This window comes from Tachypleus tridentatus, chromosome 12 (assembly GCF_004210375.1).
Source record: "Tachypleus tridentatus isolate NWPU-2018 chromosome 12, ASM421037v1, whole genome shotgun sequence".
NCBI lineage: Eukaryota > Metazoa > Arthropoda > Merostomata > Xiphosura > Limulidae > Tachypleus > Tachypleus tridentatus.
The window spans coordinates 117675662-117696185 of NC_134836.1; the positions used below are offsets into that span (position 1 = coordinate 117675662).

General features: G+C 36.0%; 1 protein-coding gene across 1 annotated transcript in view; it reads left to right on the forward strand.

The window, feature by feature from the left end:
* LOC143234467 (receptor-type tyrosine-protein phosphatase N2-like) overlaps positions 1-20524 on the forward strand; it is a 562455-nt gene that overhangs the window by 504992 nt on the left and 36939 nt on the right. Inside the window, exon 14 of the mRNA XM_076471857.1 lies at positions 18854-19045. Coding sequence (XP_076327972.1) covers positions 18854-19045 — 192 coding nt within the window. The remainder of the gene's footprint in view (positions 1-18853; positions 19046-20524) is intronic.

Consider the following 20524-nt stretch of genomic DNA (forward strand, 5'->3'; position numbering starts at 1 on the left):
GAAGAAGAATGTTAGTCACGTTACTAAGAGTAGGGCTAAAAGTGAAGAACGTTAGTCATGTTACTAAGAGTAGAGCTAAAAGTGAAGAACGTCAGTCACGTTACTAAGAGTAGGGCTAAAGTGAAGAATGTTAGTCATGTTACTAAGAGTAGGGCTAAAGTGAAGAATGTTAGTCACGTTACTAAGAGTAGGGCTAAAAGTGAAGAATGTTAGTCACGTTACTAAGAGTAGGGCTAAAGTGAAGAATGTTAGTCATGTTACTAAGAGTAGGGCTAAAGTGAAGAATGTTAGTCATGTTACTAAGAGTAGGGCTAAAGTGAAGAACGTTAGTCACGTTACTAAGAGTAGAGCTAAAAGTGAAGAATGTTAGTCATGTTACTAAGAGTAGAGCTAAAGTGAAGAATGTTAGTCATGTTACTAAGAGTAGGGCTGAAAGTGAAGAATGTTAGTCACGTTACTAAGAGTAGGGCTAAAGTGAAGAATGTTAGTCACGTTACTAAGAGTAGGGCTAAAAGTGAAGAATGTTAGTCATGTTACTAAGAGTAGGGCTAAAAGTGAAGAATGTTAGTCATGTTACTAAGAGTAGGGCTGAAAGTGAAGAATGTTAGTCACGTTACTAAGAGTAGGGCTAAAAGTGAAGAATGTTAGTCAAGTTACTAATAGTAGGGCTAAAAGTTTAGAATGTTAGTCATGTTACTAAGAATAGGGCTAAAAGTCAAGAATGTTAGTCATGTTACTAAGAATAGGGCTAAAAGTCAAGAATGTTAGTCATGTTACTAAGAGTAGAGCTAAAAGTGAAGAATGTTAGTCATGTTACTAAGAGTAGGGCTAAAAGTGAAGAATGTTAGTCATGTTACTAAGAGTAGAGCTAAAAGTGAAGAATGTTAGTCATGTTACTAAGAGTAGGGCTGAAAGTGAAGAATGTTAGTCACGTTACTAAGAGTAGGGCTAAAAGTGAAGAATGTTAGTCATGTTACTAAGAGTAGGGCTGAAAGTGAAGAATGTTAGTCATGTTACTAAGAGTAGGGCTAAAAGTGAAGAATGTTAGTCATGTTACTAAGAATAGGGCTGAAAGTGAAGAATGTTAGTCATGTTACTAAGAGTAGGGCTAAAAGTGAAGAATGTTAGTCATGTTACTAAGAGTAGAGCTAAAAGTGAAGAATGTTAGTCATGTTACTAAGAGTAGGGCTGAAAGGGAAGAATGTTAGTCACGTTACTAAGAGTAGGGCTAAAAGTGAAGAATGTTAGTCAAGTTACTAATAGTAGGGCTAAAAGTTTAGAATGTTAGTCATGTTACTAAGAGTAGGGCTAAAAGTGAAGAATGTTAGTCATGTTACTAATAGTAGGGCTAAAAGTTTAGAATGTTAGTCATGTTACTAAGAGTAGGGCTAAAAGTGAAGAATGTTAGTCATGTTACTAAGAGTAGGGCTAAAAGTGAAGAATGTTAGTCATGTTACTAAGAGTAGGGCTAAAGGTGAAGAATGTTAGTCATGTTAATAAGAGTAGGGCTAAAAGTGAAGAATGTTAGTCACGTTACTAAGAGTAGGGCTAAAAGTGAAGAATGTCAGTCATGTTACTAAGAGAAGGGCTAAAAGTGAAGAATGTTAGTCACGTTACAAAGAGAAGGGCTAAAAGTGAAGAATGTTAGTCATGTTACTAAGAGTAGGGCTAAAAGTCAAGAATGTTAGTCACGTTACTAAGAGTAGAGCTAAAATTCAAGAATGTTAGTCATGTTACTAAGAATAGGGCTAAAAGTCAAGAATGTTAGTCATGTTACTAAGAATAGGGCTAAAAGTCAAGAATGTTAGTCATGTTACTAAGAGTAGGGCAAAAAGTGAAGAAAGTTAGTCATATTACTAAGAGTTGGGCTAAAAGCGAAGAACGTTAACAATGTTACTAAGAGTACGGACTGAACATCAAGAATCATACTGTTATGGAACTCTTGCTTATATGATACTGGAAAACTTTTTTATTATGCGATGTGCAACCCCCAACATCATGAAATTTTTATTATATATATATGTAGATTTACATTAGGAGTCACGATATTTCAGTTTCGCCACTGTTTCTCATCACGGATAATTTTATTTTTCTCCAATTTTGAAGATGCAGGTATAACGTCATGAACACGTAACACGCGGATATAATGCACTGGCGCCACTGGTAATTAAAAATAATCTTTCCATTTACAAAATAGTAAAACTGATCTTCCAAAAAATAACTTTCAGACTAAATAAGTAAATCTATAAACATCGTTACCATTACTTGAAACTCGATGTGACAAGGAATGTGATGGTTTTGAACCGAAAACAAACGTTATTTACTTTCATTACTTATTAGAAACATGTGAACCTTCCTGTGTTAATAATGCTGCTAAGTCTAGGGCCTGGGAGTCAAGAATGCTCATCATGTTGCTAAGAGTAAGGCTAAAGTCAACAGTGATAGTTATGTAAAGAGTAGTGGGCTAAGCGTTAAGAGGGTTAGTCATGCTCCTCAGAGTAGGAAGCTTGTCATAATATAATAGTCAAGAAGGTTAGTCATGCTGTTAAGAGTAAGAAGCTGATAATAATATAATAGTCAAGAAGGTTAGTCATGCTGTTAAGAGTAAGAAGCTGATAATAATATAATAGTCAAGAAGGTTAGTCATGCTGTTAAGAGTAAGAAACTAATAATAATATAATAGCCAAGAAGGTTAGTCATGCTGTTAAGAGTAAGAAGCTGATAATAATATAATAGTCAAGAAGGTTAGTCATGCTGTTAAGAGTAAGAAGCTGATAATAATATAATAGCCAAGAAGGTTAGTCATGCTGTTAAGAGTAAGAAGCTGATAATAATATAATAGCCAAGAAGGTTAGTCATGCTGTTAAGAGTAAGAAGCTGATAATAATATAATAGCCAAGAAGGTTAGTCATGCTGTTAAGAGTAAGAAGCTGATAATAATATAATAGCCAAGAAGGTTAGTCATGCTGTTAAGAGTAAGAAGCTGATAATAATATAATAGTCAAGAAGGTTAGTCATGCTTGTAAGAGTAAGAAGCTGATAATAATATAATAGTCAAGAAGGTTAGTCATGCTGTTAAGAGTAAGCTGATAATAATATAATAGTCAAGAAGGTTAGTCATGCTGTTAAGAGTAAGAAGCTGATAATAATATAATAGCCAAGAAGGTTAGTCATGCTGTTAAGAGTAGGAAGCTTGTCATAATATAATAGCCAAGAAGGTTAGTCATGCTGTTAAGAGTAAGAAGCTGATAATAATATAATAGCCAAGAAGGTTAGTCATGCTGTTAAGAGTAAGAAGCTGATAATAATATAATAGCCAAGAAGGTTAGTCATGCTGTTAAGAGTAAGAAGCTGATAATAATATAATAGCCAAGAAGGTTAGTCATGCTGTTAAGAGTAGAAGCTGATAATAATATAATAGCCAAGAAGGTTAGTCATGCTGTTAAGAGTAAGAAGCTGATAATAATATAATAGTCAAGAAGGTTAGTCATGCTTGTAAGAGTAAGAAGCTGATAATAATATAATAGTCAAGAAGGTTAGTCATGCTGTTAAGAGTAAGAAGCTGATAATAATATAATAGTCAAGAAGGTTAGTCATGCTGTTAAGAGTAAGAAGCTGATAATAATATAATAGCCAAGAAGGTTAGTCATGCTGTTAAGAGTAGGAAGCTTGTCATAATATAATAGCCAAGAAGGTTAGTCATGCTGTTAAGAGTAAGAAGCTGATAATAATATAATAGCCAAGAAGGTTAGTCATGCTGTTAAGAGTAAGAAGCTGATAATAATATAATAGCCAAGAAGGTTAGTCATGCTCCTCAGAGTAAGAAGCTGATAATAATATAATAGTCAAGAAGGTTAGTCATGCTGTTAAGAGTAAGAAGCTGATAATAATATAATAGCCAAGAAGGTTAGTCATGCTGTTTTGCAGTGAGGGATAGAGCTATCTTCGGTTGTTCACTCTCCTGTTCTTAATGTTAGTACAAAGTCTCGTGTCTCCAGTTACTTGTTTAAATCCCAAAACTGTGGAAGAACAGGTAATCCGTTCTGTTGTTACATATTGTCATCTGCACACTCTTATAAAGTAATGCCACGAGAGACGAACAGTCGTATTTGTGAGGTCCCCTGATTAATACATGTTCTGAGTGCTTGTCGGTGATCAATATGTCGTGATTTGATATGCTCTAACTTTAAGGAGAGTGGATTGATTGAAGCCTCGTGGGCCACGTGGAAATCACAGACAGTTTCGCGGGAAACGGCGGAACATGGCTGCCGTTCCAATGGTGTGTGTTTTTTGGTTTTTTTATAACTCCTCGCTCGTTCATTTAATATGTGGACGTTCGTACATACTGACTGTATTTGTTGCAAATACCAAAACACAGGTCTGTTCCATTGCTTTCGTTTTGTTACTCGGGTTTGTTTGATAAGATAAAATCAAGAGCGCGTGTATTCACGCAAGCTAGGAATTTTCCTGGCTGGACAGTCTACTGGTAGGAAACTAGGATAAATATATCGTGTTCTTTACTAAGCTCAATCTAACGGTCCACGATTCGAGTCCCGGCTGTTCTGTTGTCGAGCGGCTCTCCCATCCGTATTCCAATCATATAATGATTTAACCAGGAGAAGTTCAATCTTTGTTTCGTATGTAAGTATTAATACATAAAAATACGGTGCTGTAGCATTCTGAATGTTTATGTTTCTAGTTTTATGATATTTTACATATATTCACTTTCGAATAAAATGGTAAAAACTTTAGTACGCGTCGTAGTTAGATTGTTAAAACTTGACAGTAATTCTCCAAATAGATTCGTGAAGTTATAATTTTTATTGAAATAGTTAGACGAGTGGTTTGTTTATTTTTAGCCTTGCTTTAGGGATCTTCTCTCCCACAAACTATAGTAGTTGTATGCGCTCAATGTTGAAAATTGTAAAGAAAATTATAAATTTTATCTCCGTCTTCAGAAAATACACGCATGTTTAGAAACTCTCCAATAGTGTAGAAGGAAAGCATTAAAATGTCCACCAAGTGTCTTTCTCTGTCTGGTACGTTAAATGTGACGTCATAAATCTGGAAGTGAAGTCATTAATGGAGCTGACAAATGGGAATGTACACATTAAGGCTCGACCAATAGTCTTAGACTTTGAAGAGAGGGTAGGTAAACAAACATGAAACAAGATTTGATGAACAAAAACAGATGAAGAAAAACTTGACAACAAGCTGAGATCAACAGGAAGGGGGTGTCTATCTCACGTGACCAGGTACTTCCTTCAACAAAGGGAGTGCCTGTCACACGTCACAAGATATTTCTGTCTATAGAGGAAGTGCATGTCACACGTGATCAGATATTGTCAACAGTTACCTATCACATGTGATTTTGATATATAGTATATCATCAATACAAACCTGGCATACTTATTTTCTAACATTAATGTGTAAAAGAAAACATTTCCCCAAGGCACAGCAGAAGGTCTGGAAGCTAAAACTGTGTTTAGATACCCATGGTGTGTACAACATAGCACAAATAGTCCACTATGCTTTGTACCCCTGCAGAAGTAAATTTATTTTTACGAGTTACATAATTAAGATAATGTTTTGTGACACCGCTATTTCAGTATGTACGACCACAGGTTTTTGTGATACAAAAATCCAATATGATCAAATACTATCACTATCAGATACTAGTTCTGGTTTTAAGACACAAAATTCCAAGTTATATATAACACTGGTTCTGCTTGGTGTTCAGATATTTATCGTACATCGTCAAGATGTCTTATCACGTCATGACTGTTCCAGTTGAATGTCTATTCTGTATACATTAAAACTTATCTGTACATGTTAAGGTATCGTACGTCTAATTTTTCTCCTTATATATTCCAAAGAACCCTATACAAAACAATATCCGCCCCTAATGTCAGACATGGTTCGCACATCTAGAACAATATCGGTCCCTAATGTTAGACATAGTTCGCACATTTAGGACAATATCCGTTCTTAATGTCAGACATGGTTCACGAATCTAGGAAAATATCCGTCCCTGAAGTTAAAAGTAATCCATGTATTCAGTGTTTGTGTTTTTTCACGACTTAAACTTCACGTTGGTCGGTATACAACTGGTCAGTACACGCGAGACACGATAATACACGTGTTTCTTTCATATGTTTTTATTTCCTTTTTTGTTTTAACTTTTGGCAAAAAAAAATTCCTTGATAACAAAGATATGAAAGAGTTTCGAAACATCACTCCAGAACATGTTCAAGAAAATATGCTAGAAATATCTGTCTTCTTCTTTTAAAACATTGACGAAACATCTGGCAGGTTTTACTTCCATCCGAGCGGATTTGGTTGTATCGTCGGTAACGTTAGTTCGGAGCAGCAACGTGTCGCGTGCTTCGCCGCGGGTCTATTTACTTTGAGGTAATTGGTTGCAAACCAGTGATGTCGAGAAAACCCGCTTGTAGAGAAATATATATATATGCAAAAACGGCTCGTTTAGGTTGAGAAAATATTTTACGTAGAAGAGCGAACAACGTTTCGACCTTCTTCGGTCATCGTCAGGTTCACAAAGGTTCAATTATTACTAGTCTCTGTCTTGTATCTGTTACGTCTGCAATTCTACCTCCCCTAGTGTCTATGTACAGTTTCTAGTATCTGTCTAGTAGCTGTTACGTCTGTAATTCTACCTCCCCTAGTGTCTATGTACAGTTTCTAGTCTCTGTCTAGTAGCTGTTACGTCTGTAATTCTACCTCCCCTAGTGTCTGTGTACAGTTTCTAGTCTCTGTCTAGTAACTGTTACGTCTGTAATTCTACCTCCCCTAGTGTCTATGTACAGTTTCTAGTCTCTGTCTAGTAGCTGTTACGTCTGTAATTCTACCTCCCCCCTCTTCCACTCTCATCCTCTCTTAGTGCTGCCTTATTTGTAATTTCTTAAACGAACAACTTACTCAAAAAAATATGCAAAGAGACAAGAGTTTAGTTACGTTGCTTATGAGATGGGTGTCTTAGTGTTCGTTCACAATTATCAATATTATCACAGTGGCCCCTTTCCTTTGTTCCCGTTGGCTAATTTGTAAGCTCTGACGACTTATGACAGCAAGATTCGGGGTTCGATACCCGTGATTAGAAGAGCACAGATAGTCTGTTGTGTAGCTTTGCTCTTAACGGAAAAAAACTGAACAAAAAACAACCTCACAGTGTTCCTGGTGGCTCGGCAGTAAGTCTGAGCAAGTCTTATAATATAAACGCTGAAATTTATTGTTTGAATCCTGCGGTGACAATCCAATTTGCAGTTTTGTGCTTAATGACAAAATTATTAGTACAAATGAGCGAAAATGCCGTTAATTTCGTGGCTGAAGAGTTGGTGTCGGGTGATTTTGGTTAGTTGCCTTCCATCTTGTTTATGGACTCAAAATGAGATAAATCCACGCGCAGATGCTCCACCTTTGTGAAAGTTCTAGATACTTCTGCCTTTCTTCTCTTTATTATTTTTTTTCGATTTCTAGAAATCCGCTCTCCAAAGAAGATAAAACCACGTGGACAACGCAGACACATTTTTTCTTCAAACTAATTTATTAGGTTTAAATGAGCACGTTTTATCCTGTTTAGACTTTACGTAAAGGTCTCACACAGTCTTAACAGATTTGAATAATAGTAAATTAATTATATAGCTAGTTAAATGTCTTCTCTGAGTGTGTTTTTGTAGGTATAACTAATTGCTTGTATAAAAATGTATTATGTGGAGTCCCGTATATAAAGCAAAAACATCCCAATTTCCAGTGTTAAAAGACAGCTTGCATTGCCGGGCGTCAGTTGCATATAACAAATCATGCTCGTTGAACTATATATTTAGCAAGGTTCTATAATAGCAGCAAAAAACCGTGATAACGAACATTATCCTCACAAGGACAGAACCTCTTAGTATGGTCCGTGTGTAGCAGTGCTATTACTATACATATTGTAGAGTAGTACATTCGTTTCACGATAGGATATTTACAATAATTCGTAATGATGTTATTTACTTGTGACGAGTGTAGCTGCCTTCAGTTGATTTCATCAAACATTCAAAACGAGCTCTCTCATCTCGGTGGTTCAACTACCTCTCTTTTGGACGTGGACATCGTGGCTATTGCTTGCCGTTTAATCACTCCAATTTCTGTTCATAAAAGCGCGTGTTGAGTCCAGGGACAGTGTGCTCTTGTTTCTTGATGTCCACGTAGTGGTCGTTTACTGTATTTCACCATTTTCTATGGGTCGACCGAGCCTAGGGTGTGTGTCAATGCATGAGTACATGTGTAAGAACAAACCATCAACGTGTCGTCGTTTTGAGTAGCCAATTCCACCCTACCCTAATACAAAACAGACCTGAAGACGAAAAAAATATTTTGTTTGAATTTCGCGCAAAGCTACACGAAGGCTATCTGCGCTAGCCGTCCCTAATTTAGTGTAAGAGTAGAGGGAAGGTAGATAGTCATCACCACCTACCACCAACTCTTGGGCTACTCTTTCACCCACGAATAGTGGAATTGACCGTCACATAATAGCGCTCCATCAGCTGAAAGGGCGAGCATGTTTCGTGCGGCGGGGATTTGAAAAATGGGCACGTCCCAAAAGTGCCCATGTCTAACACGAGCTTCTAAAATTCCATTGAGATACGTTAATTCCCGAAAGACACCTTTACCTGACTGCACGCACGTACGCACACACACACGTGTCGATTAGGTATGCTTAATAAGATGAAACAAAAGATTGGAACGTAAACTCCGGCCGAGCATTAGCCAAGTTGGTTGATCGATCCACTCACAAGGTATGGTTCGCAAGTTCGAATTCCTGTCCTACCATACTACACATGCTCACCATTTAAGCCGTGGGGGCGTTATAATGTTCGGTCAAATCCCACTCTTCGTTAGTAAAAGAGTAGCCCAAGAGTTGGCGGTGGATGATGAGAATTATTTGCCTTCCCTCCAGTCTTTTACTGTTACATTGAGCACTTTATAGTGCATTGTAGCTTTGTGCGAAATTCATACGAAACCTTAAAACTTCTGTTTACTAATTTGTATTTTTTAGGTTGTCCCAACTATTATAGATCTGGCATGGCCAAGCGCGTAAGGCGTGCGACTCGTAATCCGAGGGTCGCGGGTTCGCGCCCGCGTCGCGCCAAACATGCTCGCCCTCCCAGCCGTGGGGGCGTTATAATGTGACGGTCAATCCCACTATTCGTTGGTAAAAGAGTAGCCCAAGAGTTGGCGGTGGGTGGTGATGACTAGCTGCCTTCCCTCTAGTCTTACACTGCTAAATTAGGGACGGCTAGCACAGATAGCCCTCGTGTAGCTTTATGCGAAATTCCAAAAAACAAACAAAATCCAACTATTACAAGGGCTATTATTTTATTTCGTTTGTATGATGTAGTGTTGTAAGGTATCTTCTTTAAAGAAGGAGGGAATTTATCGCGATTTAATGTAGTTGTTTTTCCCTCTCTCTAACACCTGACAACCCTCTGCTTACAGAAGTGGAACTACCATCTTTGATTTTCAATTTGAGCTGCACCGTGATCAACAGCTTTGTTAACAGACGTTGATTGGGAGCTTTAGTTTCCATTTGTGGTTGTTAGTGCAGATGGATCGCCAGATCAAGGCATGAGACTTGATCTTCCGTTGCACGTGATTTCTGGCGTGATATTGATGACTGTTGTCCAATAAGAAACCAGTTGCAGCCAGAATGACATTGAGGTTAGAAATCCTCATACTGAGCCATCGAAACGCACGTTCTGTAAATATTAGCCAACCGCTTTCAAAGTTTTCACTGGTCCGAAATGAAATTAATTGTTTGAGAATAATAAAAAATACATATATTTTAACACGTCCCTGTGTATACGTGTACACTCAACCCGCCATCCCAGTAATTCTTTGTCTTTCCTAGCTTTAAGTACGATAAAACTGGGAAATTTTCAAAACATATTCTTGGTGAATCTTCTCGAATTTAAAATAACCGTTTGACACAAAAATCTGATTTCGCGGGATATCTGATAATATCTGACTGTTTTTGTTATTATTGTTTTGAATTTGCGTAAAGACACTCAAGGGTTATCTGCGCTAATCCACGCCACCCACCGCCAACACTTTGGTTACACTTTTATCAATGAAATGAGGGATTGACCACGCATGGGAACGTCTCCTTATCCTTCAGGCTAAAAGGGCAAGCACGTTTGGTGACTGGACTCGAAATCGTGAGCTACAGCTTGTCAGTTGAGCAGCCATAACCACTAAGCCTGAATTAAGTCCAGTTTATAACCTGCTTGCTTTATCTAATAAAGACGTGGAGTTTGACACTCACTCCTATATATATATATACACACATATACAGTTAGACATATGATATAATTCTAATTGTATATATATCTTAAGCCAACCTCGATTTTTTAAGGTTTCTGTACATAAGTTGATGACGATTTCGTATGTTATCTATCCTAAGTTGATCTGTGTTTTGTAACCTTTACGTACTATGTGGGTCTGTTTTGGGGTAAAGTTCGGCTCTCGTAAATTGGTCTGTGTTTGGTTTTACGTTCTGAGTGGGTCTATTTTTGGTAAGGTTTGGATCCTATAAATTGGTCTCTCTTTCATAGTGTTTCTTTTCCCATGTCAAACTTTGTTGTTTCTTATCATAAATGTAAAGAACTTTGTCCATCACTACTTCTTCTGCCCCTTGTCACTTAAATGTTTATTTGTTGTTGTTTTCTGTAAAATACAAGTTTAAGTTTCAAAATTAAACTGCCATATTGTTTTTACGATCACAAGTTCTTAAGGTAGCGCGGTCCTGAGGGAGGGCTCTACTATTCCTGATTTTGTTACTTTATCAGTTGTACAGTTGTATGTCGTTACACCTATAAACTGACTTAGATTTTTTATACAGTAACAGGCTAACTCACTTGTATTTGGTTCAGCTGTAAATATTTGGGTAAAATTCTGCTATTAGTCGAGTGTTTACCCAGTTTACTTCTGCTTCAAATATTAGATTTTCAGTTGCATGTAGTGTTTTACTTTCAAAAGTTGACGAAAATATAACATTAGTTGGCAGAGGTATGTAATATAAACTAACACTCGTAACGAATGCAGTTAAAAACATTTTCTCTATCTCTCCTCGTGCGTTTTGCTCCAGTTTAAAACTGGATATCATTTAGCCACAGGTAAAACTGATACAAAAATTAAGCTAACAAATTTAATTAAAGAGAATCTTTCATAATTAAGGGCCATGTTAAGTTTCTTCATGCAGAAAATTGTTAGTTACATTAGTAAGGCTTAACATTTTTTTGTTAATATTTTTGCTTGAGTGGAAGTAAATTGCTTAATTCATACCGAAAGTGGATATTTCAGTGTAGAACAAGTGTGCTCTTGTCTCTGTGTTTCTGTATTTTCTAAGACAGTTGAAGCAACTCATCGATCTTTATTTATCTATCGTATTTACTCTTCAATATTTTGTTTCGTCCGTTTTTCTTATGAAAATCTTTCATCAAGTTGTTTAGACGTAAAAGTCAGACCACTAGAATATCGAAGAGGTACACCTTTGTCAGTGTTATGTTTCAATATTACAGTGTGTAAGACGTGCTCCTTTGTAAGTGTGATGTTTGTTATTACCGAGTGTAAGACGTGCACCTTTCTTAGTGTTATGTTTGATTATTACAGTGTGTAAGACATGCACCTTTGTCAGTGTTATGTTTGATTATTTCAGCGTGTAAGACGTGCACCTTTGTTAGTGTTATGTTTCATTATTACAGTGTGTAAGACGTGCTCCTTTGTAAGTGTGATGTTTGTTATTACCGAGTGTAAGACGTGCACCTTTCTTAGTATTATGTTTGATTATTACAGTGTGTAAGACATGCACCTTTGTTAGTGTTATGTTTCAATATTACAGTGTGTAAGACGTGCTCCTTTGTAAGTGTGATGTTTGTTATTACCGAGTGTAAGACGTGCACCTTTCTTAGTGTTATGTTTGATTATTACAGTGTGTAAGACATGCACCTTTGTCAGTGTTATGTTTGATTATTTCAGCGTGTAAGACGTGCACCTTTTAGTGTTATGTTTCATTATTACAGTGTGTAAGACGTGCTCCTTTGTAAGTGTGATGTTTGTTATTACCGAGTGTAAGACGTGCACCTTCTTAGTATTATGTTTGATTATTACAGTGTGTAAGACATGCACCTTTGTTAGTGTTATGTTTCAATATTACAGTGTGTAAGACGTGCTCCTTTGTAAGTGTGATGTTTGTTATTACCGAGTGTAAGACGTGCACCTTTCTTAGTATTGTGTTTGATTATTACAGTGTGTAAGACATGCACCTTTGTTAGTGTTATGTTTGATTATAACAGTGTGTAAGACGTGCACCTTTCTTAGTGTTATGTGTGATTATTACAGTGTATAAATCGTGCACCTTTGTTAGTGTTATGTTTGATTATGACAGTGTACAAGACGTGCTCCTTTGTAAGTGTGATGTGTGATTATTACAGTGTATAAGTCGTGCACCTTTGTTAGTGTTAGGAGTGATTATTACAGTGTATAAGACGAGCTCCTTTGTAAATGTGATGTTTGATTATTACAGTGTGTAAGACGTGCTCCTTTGTAAGTGTAATGTTTGATTATTACAGTGTGTAAGACGTGCCTCTTTGTAAATGTGATGTTTGATTATTACAGTGTGTAACGTGCACCTTTGTAAGTTTGGTGTTTCATTGTTACAGTGTGTAAGACGTGCTCCTTTGTAAATGTGATGTTTGATTATTACATTGTGTAAGACGTGCTCCATTGTAAGTGTGATGTTTGATTATAACAGTGTATAAGACGTGCACCTTTCTTAGTGTTATGTTTGATTATTACTGTGTGAAGACGTGCTCCTTTGTAAGTGTGATGTTTGATTATTACAGTGTGTAAGACGTGCTCCTTTGTAAATGTGATGTTTGATTATTACTGTGTGTAAGACGTGCTCCTTTGTAAGTTTGGTGTTTCATTATTACTGTGTGTAAGACGTGCTCCTTTGTAAGTTTGGTGTTTCATTATTACAGTGTGTAAGACGTGCTCCTTTGTAAGTGTGATGTTTCATTATTACAGTGTGTAAGACGTGCCTCTTTGTAAATGTGATGTTTGATTATTACAGTGTGTAAGACGTGCCTCTTTGTAAATGTGATGTTTGATTATTACAGTGTGTAAGACGTGCTCCGTTGTAAGTGTGTTGTTTCATTATTAGTGTGTAACGTGCACCTTTGTTAGTGTTATGTTTTATATTACCGTGTGTAAGACGTGCTTCTTTGTAAGTGTGATGTTTGTTATTACCGTGTGTAAGACGTGCACCTTCGTTAGTGTTATGTTTTTTACCGTGTGTAAGACGAGCACCTTTTTTAGTGTTATGTTTGATTATTACTGTATGTAAGACGTACACCTTTGTTAGTGTTATGTTTGATTATTACAGTGTCTAAGACCTGCTCCTTTATATGTGTGATGTTTGATTATTACAGTGTGTAAGACGTGCTCCTTTCTCAGTGTGATGTTTGATTATTACAGTGTGTAAGACGTGCTCCTTTGTAAGTGTGATGTTTGAATTTTACAGTGTGTAAGACGTCCACCTTTCTTAGCGTTTTGTTTGATTATTACTGTGTGTAAGACGTGCACCTTTGTTAGTGTTATGTTTGATTTTTACAGTGTGTAAGGTGTTTATCTTTGTCAGTGTTATTTTTTATTACTACAGTGTATAAGACGTGCACCTTTGATAGTGTTATGTTTGTTATTACCGTGTGTAAGACGTGCACCTTTATTACTGTTATGTTTGATTGTTACAGTGTGTAAGACGTGCACCTTTGTTAATGTTATGTGTGATTATTACAGTGTATCAGTCGTGCATCTTTGTTAGTGTTATGTGTGATTATTACAGTGTATAAGGCGTGCACCTTTGTTAGTGTTATGTTTGATTATTACAGTGCTTAAGGCGCGCACCTTTGTTTGTGTTACGTTTGTTATTACCATCTGTAAGAAGTGCTTCTTTGTAAGTGTGATGTTTGTTATTACCGTGTGTAAGACGTGCACCTTTATTACTGTTATGTTTGATTGTTACAGTGTATAAGACGTGCACTTTGTTAGTGTTATGTTTGAAATTACTGTGTGTAAGACGTGCACCTTTGTTAGAGTTATGTTTGTTATTACCGTGTGTAAGACGTGCACCTTTGTTTGTGTTATGTTTGTTATTACCGTGTGTAAGACGTGCACCTTTTTAGTGTTATGTTTGATTATTACTGTATGTAAGACGTGCACTTTTGTTAGTGTTATGTTTGATTATAACAGTGTGTAAGACGTGCACTTTTGTTAGTGTTATGTTTGATTATAAGAGTGTGTAAGACGTGCACCATTTTTAGTGTTATGTTTGATAATTACTGTGTGTAAGATGTGCTCCTTTGTTAGTGTTATTTTTGATTATGACAGTGTGTAAGACGTGCACCTTTCTTAGTGTTATGTTTCATTTTTACAGTGTGTAAGACTTGCACCTTGTTTGTGTTATGTTTCATTATTACAGTGTATAAGGCGTGCACCTTTGTTAGTGTTATGCTTGACTATAACAGTGTGTAAGACGTGCTCCCTTGTACGTGTGATGTTTAATTATTACAGTGTGTAAGACGTGCTCCTTTGTAAATGTGATGTTTGATTATAACAGTGTGTGAGACTTGCACCGTTGTTAGTGTTATGTTTGATTATTACAGTGTGTAAGTCGAGCACCTTTCTTTGTGTTATGTTTGATTATTACTGTCTGAGAGTCGTGCACCTCTATTAGTGTTATATTTCATTTTTATTGTGTATAAGGCACGCACCTTTGTTAGTGTTATGTTTGTTATTACCATGTATAATACGTGCACCTTTGTTAGTGTTATGGTTGATTATTACCGTGTGTAAAGCGTGCACCTTTCTTTGTGTTATGTTTGATTGTTACAGTGTTTAAGACGTGCACCTTTGTTACTGTTATATTTAATTATTACAGTATGTAAGATGATGAACACAACAGTTCAGGTTCTTTGTAATAATTACATAGATTCTTTCTTTTTCAGTAGAACATTTTTTCTGAAAAAATCAAGTTAAGTCAAACGTTCAGTGGTTCCTTCTTTTAGTAAAAATAAACACCAGAGATGTAATCTTTCATCATGAATTACACTCTGATATATTGTTAGCAATAATATAAGTTATTTGAAATCAAAAATGAAAATAAATTGAGATTTTTGTGAACAAATTAAACAGATATGAAAAAAAATGAATTTGAATTAGAGTTTAATTTGTTCATGTTTTATCAAAAGATAACTTAAACAGAAAGGTGTATGACATGATTAGGGAAAGAGAACACCCTTTGTTAAATATAAGGTGTTTTTTCATAGCAAAGCCACATCGGGCTATCTGCTGAGGTCACCGAAGGGAATCGAATCCCTGATTTTAGCATTGTGAATCCTGAGACATACCGCTGTACTAGCGGGGGGCGACTGGATGGAATTCGACTCTTGGTTAACGAGTTTGATCGGTGTTGGTACTCTAGTCAAGTAACTATTGTCTTACTTTTTCAATCCGGGTGTGATTTGGTAAATAACCAGATGTCAGACAGTTGTTCCGATGGTCCTTTGTTTGTATCCCTTTGACATAAAGTTGGGTTCCACAATGGGTGCGTTATAAAAGTGACTACAAAACCCTGCTGTTCGATTGGTTTTGTCCAAGGATTAGGGGTGGATACTGTTCCCCAGCTGATTACCTTCCCGTCTGTCAGTTCACAGCTAGGAATGGCTGACGCTTTACTCTTGTGGCGAGTTTCCTTAATTAAAGTTATTATCATGTACAGGAAGCCTACACTAGTGTCGCCCCCTGTTGTCGTAGAGAAGGTTTATAGAAACTGGTGTTAAGCCAGACCGCGCTTATCTCATCGTTGCATTTTAGTTGCATAACAAGTGCTGGTTAAATACAGAAACGTTATAGTCTATCGTGTTGTCAGAAAATCTGTAAAACATTACAACTATTTCTAACGCACTGGACTCTGATACAAGAGTTCATGTTTCATTGTTGCAAAATTACTACATCGGAGTATAAATTCTACGTTTCTACTGGATAAACCCAAAAGTCAGCGGTAAATATTGACGGCTGACAGTTCTATCACTTGAAAAGTAGAAACAGTTTTGTGAGTTCAAATTTAGAAATAGTTCATTCAGTTTAAAATTAGAAACAGTTCTGTCAGTTTAAAATTAGAAACAGTTCTGTCAGTTCAAATTTAGAAATAGTTCATTCAGTTTAAAATTAGAAACAGTTCTGTCAGTTTAAAATTAGAAACAGTTCTGTCAGTTTAAAATTAGAAACAGTTCTGTCAGTTCAAATTTAGAAATAGTTCATTCAGTTTAAAATTAGAAACAGTTCTGTCAGTTTAAAATTAGAAACAGTTCTGTCAGTTTAAAATTAGAAACAGTTATGTCAGTTTAAAATTAGAAACAGTTCTGTCAGTTTAATATTAGAAACAGTTCTGTCAGTTTAAAATTAGAAACAGTTCTGTCAGTTTAAAATTAGAAACAGTTCTTTCAGTTTAAAATTAGAAACAGTTCTGTCAGTTTAAAATTAGAAACAGTTCTGTCAGTTTAAAATTAGAAACAGTTATGTCAGTTTAAAATTAGAAACAGTTATGTCAGTTTAAAATTAGAAACAGTTATGTCAGTTTAAAATTAGAAACAGTTATGTCAGTTTAAAATTAGAAACAGTTCTGTCAGTTTAAAATTAGAAACAGTTATGTCAGTTTAAAATTAGAAACAGTTATGTCAGTTTAAAATTAGAAACAGTTCTGTCAGTTTAAAATTAGAAACAGTTCTGTCACCTTAAAATTAGAAACAGTTCTGTCAGTTTAAAATCAGAAACAGTTTTGTCAGTTTAAAATTAGAAACAGTTTTGTCAGTTTAAAATTAGAAACAGTTATGTCAGTTTAAAATTAGAAACAGTTCTGTCAGTTTAAAATTAGAAACAGTTCTTTCAGTTTAAAATCAAAAACAGTTCTGTCAGTTTAAAATTAGAAACAGTTCTGTCAGTTTAAAATTAGAAACAGTTCTGTCAGTTTAAAATCAGAAACAGTTCTGTCAGTTTAAAATTAGAAACAGTTATGTCAGTTTAAAATTAGAAACAGTTATGTCAGTTTAAAATTAGAAACAGTTTTGTCAGTTTAAAATTAGAAACAGTTCTGTCAGTTTAAAATTAGATACAGTTCTGTCAGTTTAAAATTAGAAACAGTTCTTTCAGTTTAAAATCAAAAACAGTTCTGTCAGTTTAAAATTAGAAACAGTTCTGTCACTTTAAAATCAGAAACAGTTCTGTCACTTTAAAATCAGAAACAGTTCTGTCAGTTTAAAATTAGAAACAGTTATGTTAGTTTAAAATTAGAAACAGTTCAACCAGTTTAAAAACTGGTTTAAAAACATGTCTAGTCAAACACCCTCACTTTAAATATCTCATTATAAAACTTACATACATATCTAGTCAAAGACCCCCTCTTTTAAACTTCTTCCTGTACCACTGTATGTGTATTAATAAATTATAAGATTCGACATAGTTTCTGCCAATCCACTAACGGCATTGTTTGTACTCAATAACGAATACATCTGGAACGATGGTTAACAAAACTGTTCCATCTATCACTGTTTGTTTGTTTTTTCTATTATTTCTGGAAAAATAAGCCAAGCCTGACTTGGTGGTTATAGTACTGCATGACTTGGTGGTTATAGTACTGCCTGACTTGGTGGTTATAGTACTGCATGACTTGGTGGTTATAGTACTCTCAACTTTCCGTCTGCTGGTTGGAATCTTGTCACCGAAGATGCACGTTTTTTCAATGGTGCTGGATGTTTTAATGTGATGGACAATTCTATATTTTGTTGGTAAAAGACTAGTCCAAGTGTTGGCGGTGGGTGGTGTTGTGTAATTGTCTTTTCCCCAGCGTGTCACTTCAAAATTATGGACAGATAGCTCAATTAGTTCTAAAATAGCTTTGCGCGAAATTCAAAGAAACTTTAAAACAGTATGTGTGTAAATATTTCTTACAGCAGAGCCACACCGGGCTCTCTACTGAGTCCACCTAGCGGCTCAAGTAGTATTTTTATGTTTTGTTTGTTTGTTTGTTTGTTTTGAATTTCGCATAAAGCTACTCGAGGGCTATCTGTGCTAGCCGTCCCTAATTTTGCAATGTAAGACTAGAGGGAAGGCAGCTAGTCATCACCACCCACCGCCAACTCTTGGGCTACTCTTTTACCAACGAGTAGTGGGATTGACCGTAACATTATAACGCCCCCACAGCTGAAAGGGCGAGCATGTTTGGCGCGACGGGGATGCGAACCCGTGACCCTCAGATTACGAGTCGCACGCCTTAACACGCTTGGCCGTGCCGGGCCCTACTATAATGGAAACTGGTCATTGTGGTAAAGCTAAACCTGGAGTTTTGGAATAAATCCACTACTAACTAGCCTTCTTTGTTTTGTTCTTCATGGACTTATCTTCATTTAGTTGATTTCCGTCCACTAGTGATCACCTTCTGGAAACTTTTATTCATAAAGTGTATGATATAAAAATAGTCAATTTTGTTTATCACAGTTGGTCACTTGATTGAAAAAAAAATGTTGTCATTTCACAGAATAATTTGAATGCGAAACAGTTGACTACTTAACTTTTAGCGTACAACTGTCTTAATGATCGATGTATTACGATTCATTCAATCTTGGAATGTTGACCAATCAGAAACGTCGACACACCTTGAGCCCTATAGAAGGGCCTATCCTAGCAGTACAACGACTTCTCACTGGAGTTTTTTTTTTTTTTTGTCTTTTTAATTCAGATTCAGTTTGAAGTGGTCAACAAGGAAAGTTCCAATCATCGACTTTTTATCCTATCCTTTGTTTTGTGTGGCTGTGTGGTTGGTGTTCTGATAGCCGTCGCTGTCTTGTACGTTGTGCGCCGACATGCCAGATCTCGACAAAAACTGCAAAATCTCGGTTTGCCCGAGACCGAAGCCAGCCAAGATTATCAGGTAATTAACACTGAAAGGTCATCTGTCGCAGGTCACAGGTACGTAAAACATTTTGATATCATACTTTTGTTTTTCGTGAAGTTTATTACGATTTTCTAGGGTCCTTTTCATATTAGTTGATGCTAGTTATGGTTAAGAATATTATAAGAAATGTGTGAAGAACAGCATTAAGTGATGTCTGTCTTCCCTTTTAGTTTTATTACTAAACAAATTCCCTAAATATCTCATTAGATACAAATTATATACCCTTCTAATAGGGAATAATTGTTACATTTAATTGCTTAAGTATTTGTATCAAAAACACAAGTCTATTTATAAAAAAATGTAAATGTGGCCTGTTTCAGGATGTTTTAGCTTTCCCTATTCTCGATGAAAAATATATTAAAAAAGTGAATGGTACAGACACTGGTTTAACATTCCAATTTCGGTAGAGAATGTTGTATATATATTTTTAAAGTAAGAAGTCATTTCTTGTTTATAAATTTGTACGTGAGGAATAGATAAAATCTACCACTAGGTGGCTCTCAACTCGTATGAAATATTCGTAGTAAAATTTAGAATTCAAGTATTGCACATCACATTTTACGTTGTTAATACATTTATTGCACGAGTCAGAATATCTGCTGTAATTAACTCAACTGATGATAGGGTACAGTTACAAACTCAGGAAAGTGTAATAATTTTAAAGCTGGAGACAATAATTTATAAAATTTGCTGATGTTTGTTTGTTTTTGAATTTCGTGCAAAGCTACTCGATTGCTATCTGCGCCAGCAGTCCCTAATTTAGTAGTGTAAGTCTAGAGGGAAGGCAGCTAGTCATCACCACCCACCGCCAACTCTTGGGCTACTCTTTAACCAACGAATAATAGGATTGACCGTCACATTATAATGCTTCCACAGCTGAAAGGGCGATCATGTTTGGTGTGACGGAGATTCGAACCTGCGACCCTGGGATTACGAGTCGAACGCCTTAACCCACCTGGCCATGCCGGGCCAATATCTTAACAGAACTCTTTGAATTTTAAAAACAATAAAAATAATACATTCTTTTTAAATGTTACTGTTAGGGCTAGGCTTAAAAAAATCTCCTCTCTATCCACAGCTATATTTCCGAAATAATTGGAAGTTTATTTACCTTGGTTCTTCACGTTTAGACGAGTATTCTAGATTTCGCAAGTTCACAAAAGATACTAAAATTATTTCTAGTCGCGTGACTCTCAAAGTTCTTTGTTAACCTGGTTTAATTGGTTTTAATGTAGCACGTGGTTATTTCTGATAGGTATTTAGTTGCTTTCTGGTTCAATTCTTCACTTTTGTAATGAACGTTTGGCAGTTTTATTCTCGATAATTTCAGTGTTATATGTGTCTTATTTTTATCGGCTGCTCTCTTTCCTTGTAGACCCGGCATGGTCAGATGGTTGAGACACTAGACTAGTAATCCGATGGTCACGGGTTCGAATCCCCGTCACACCAAATATG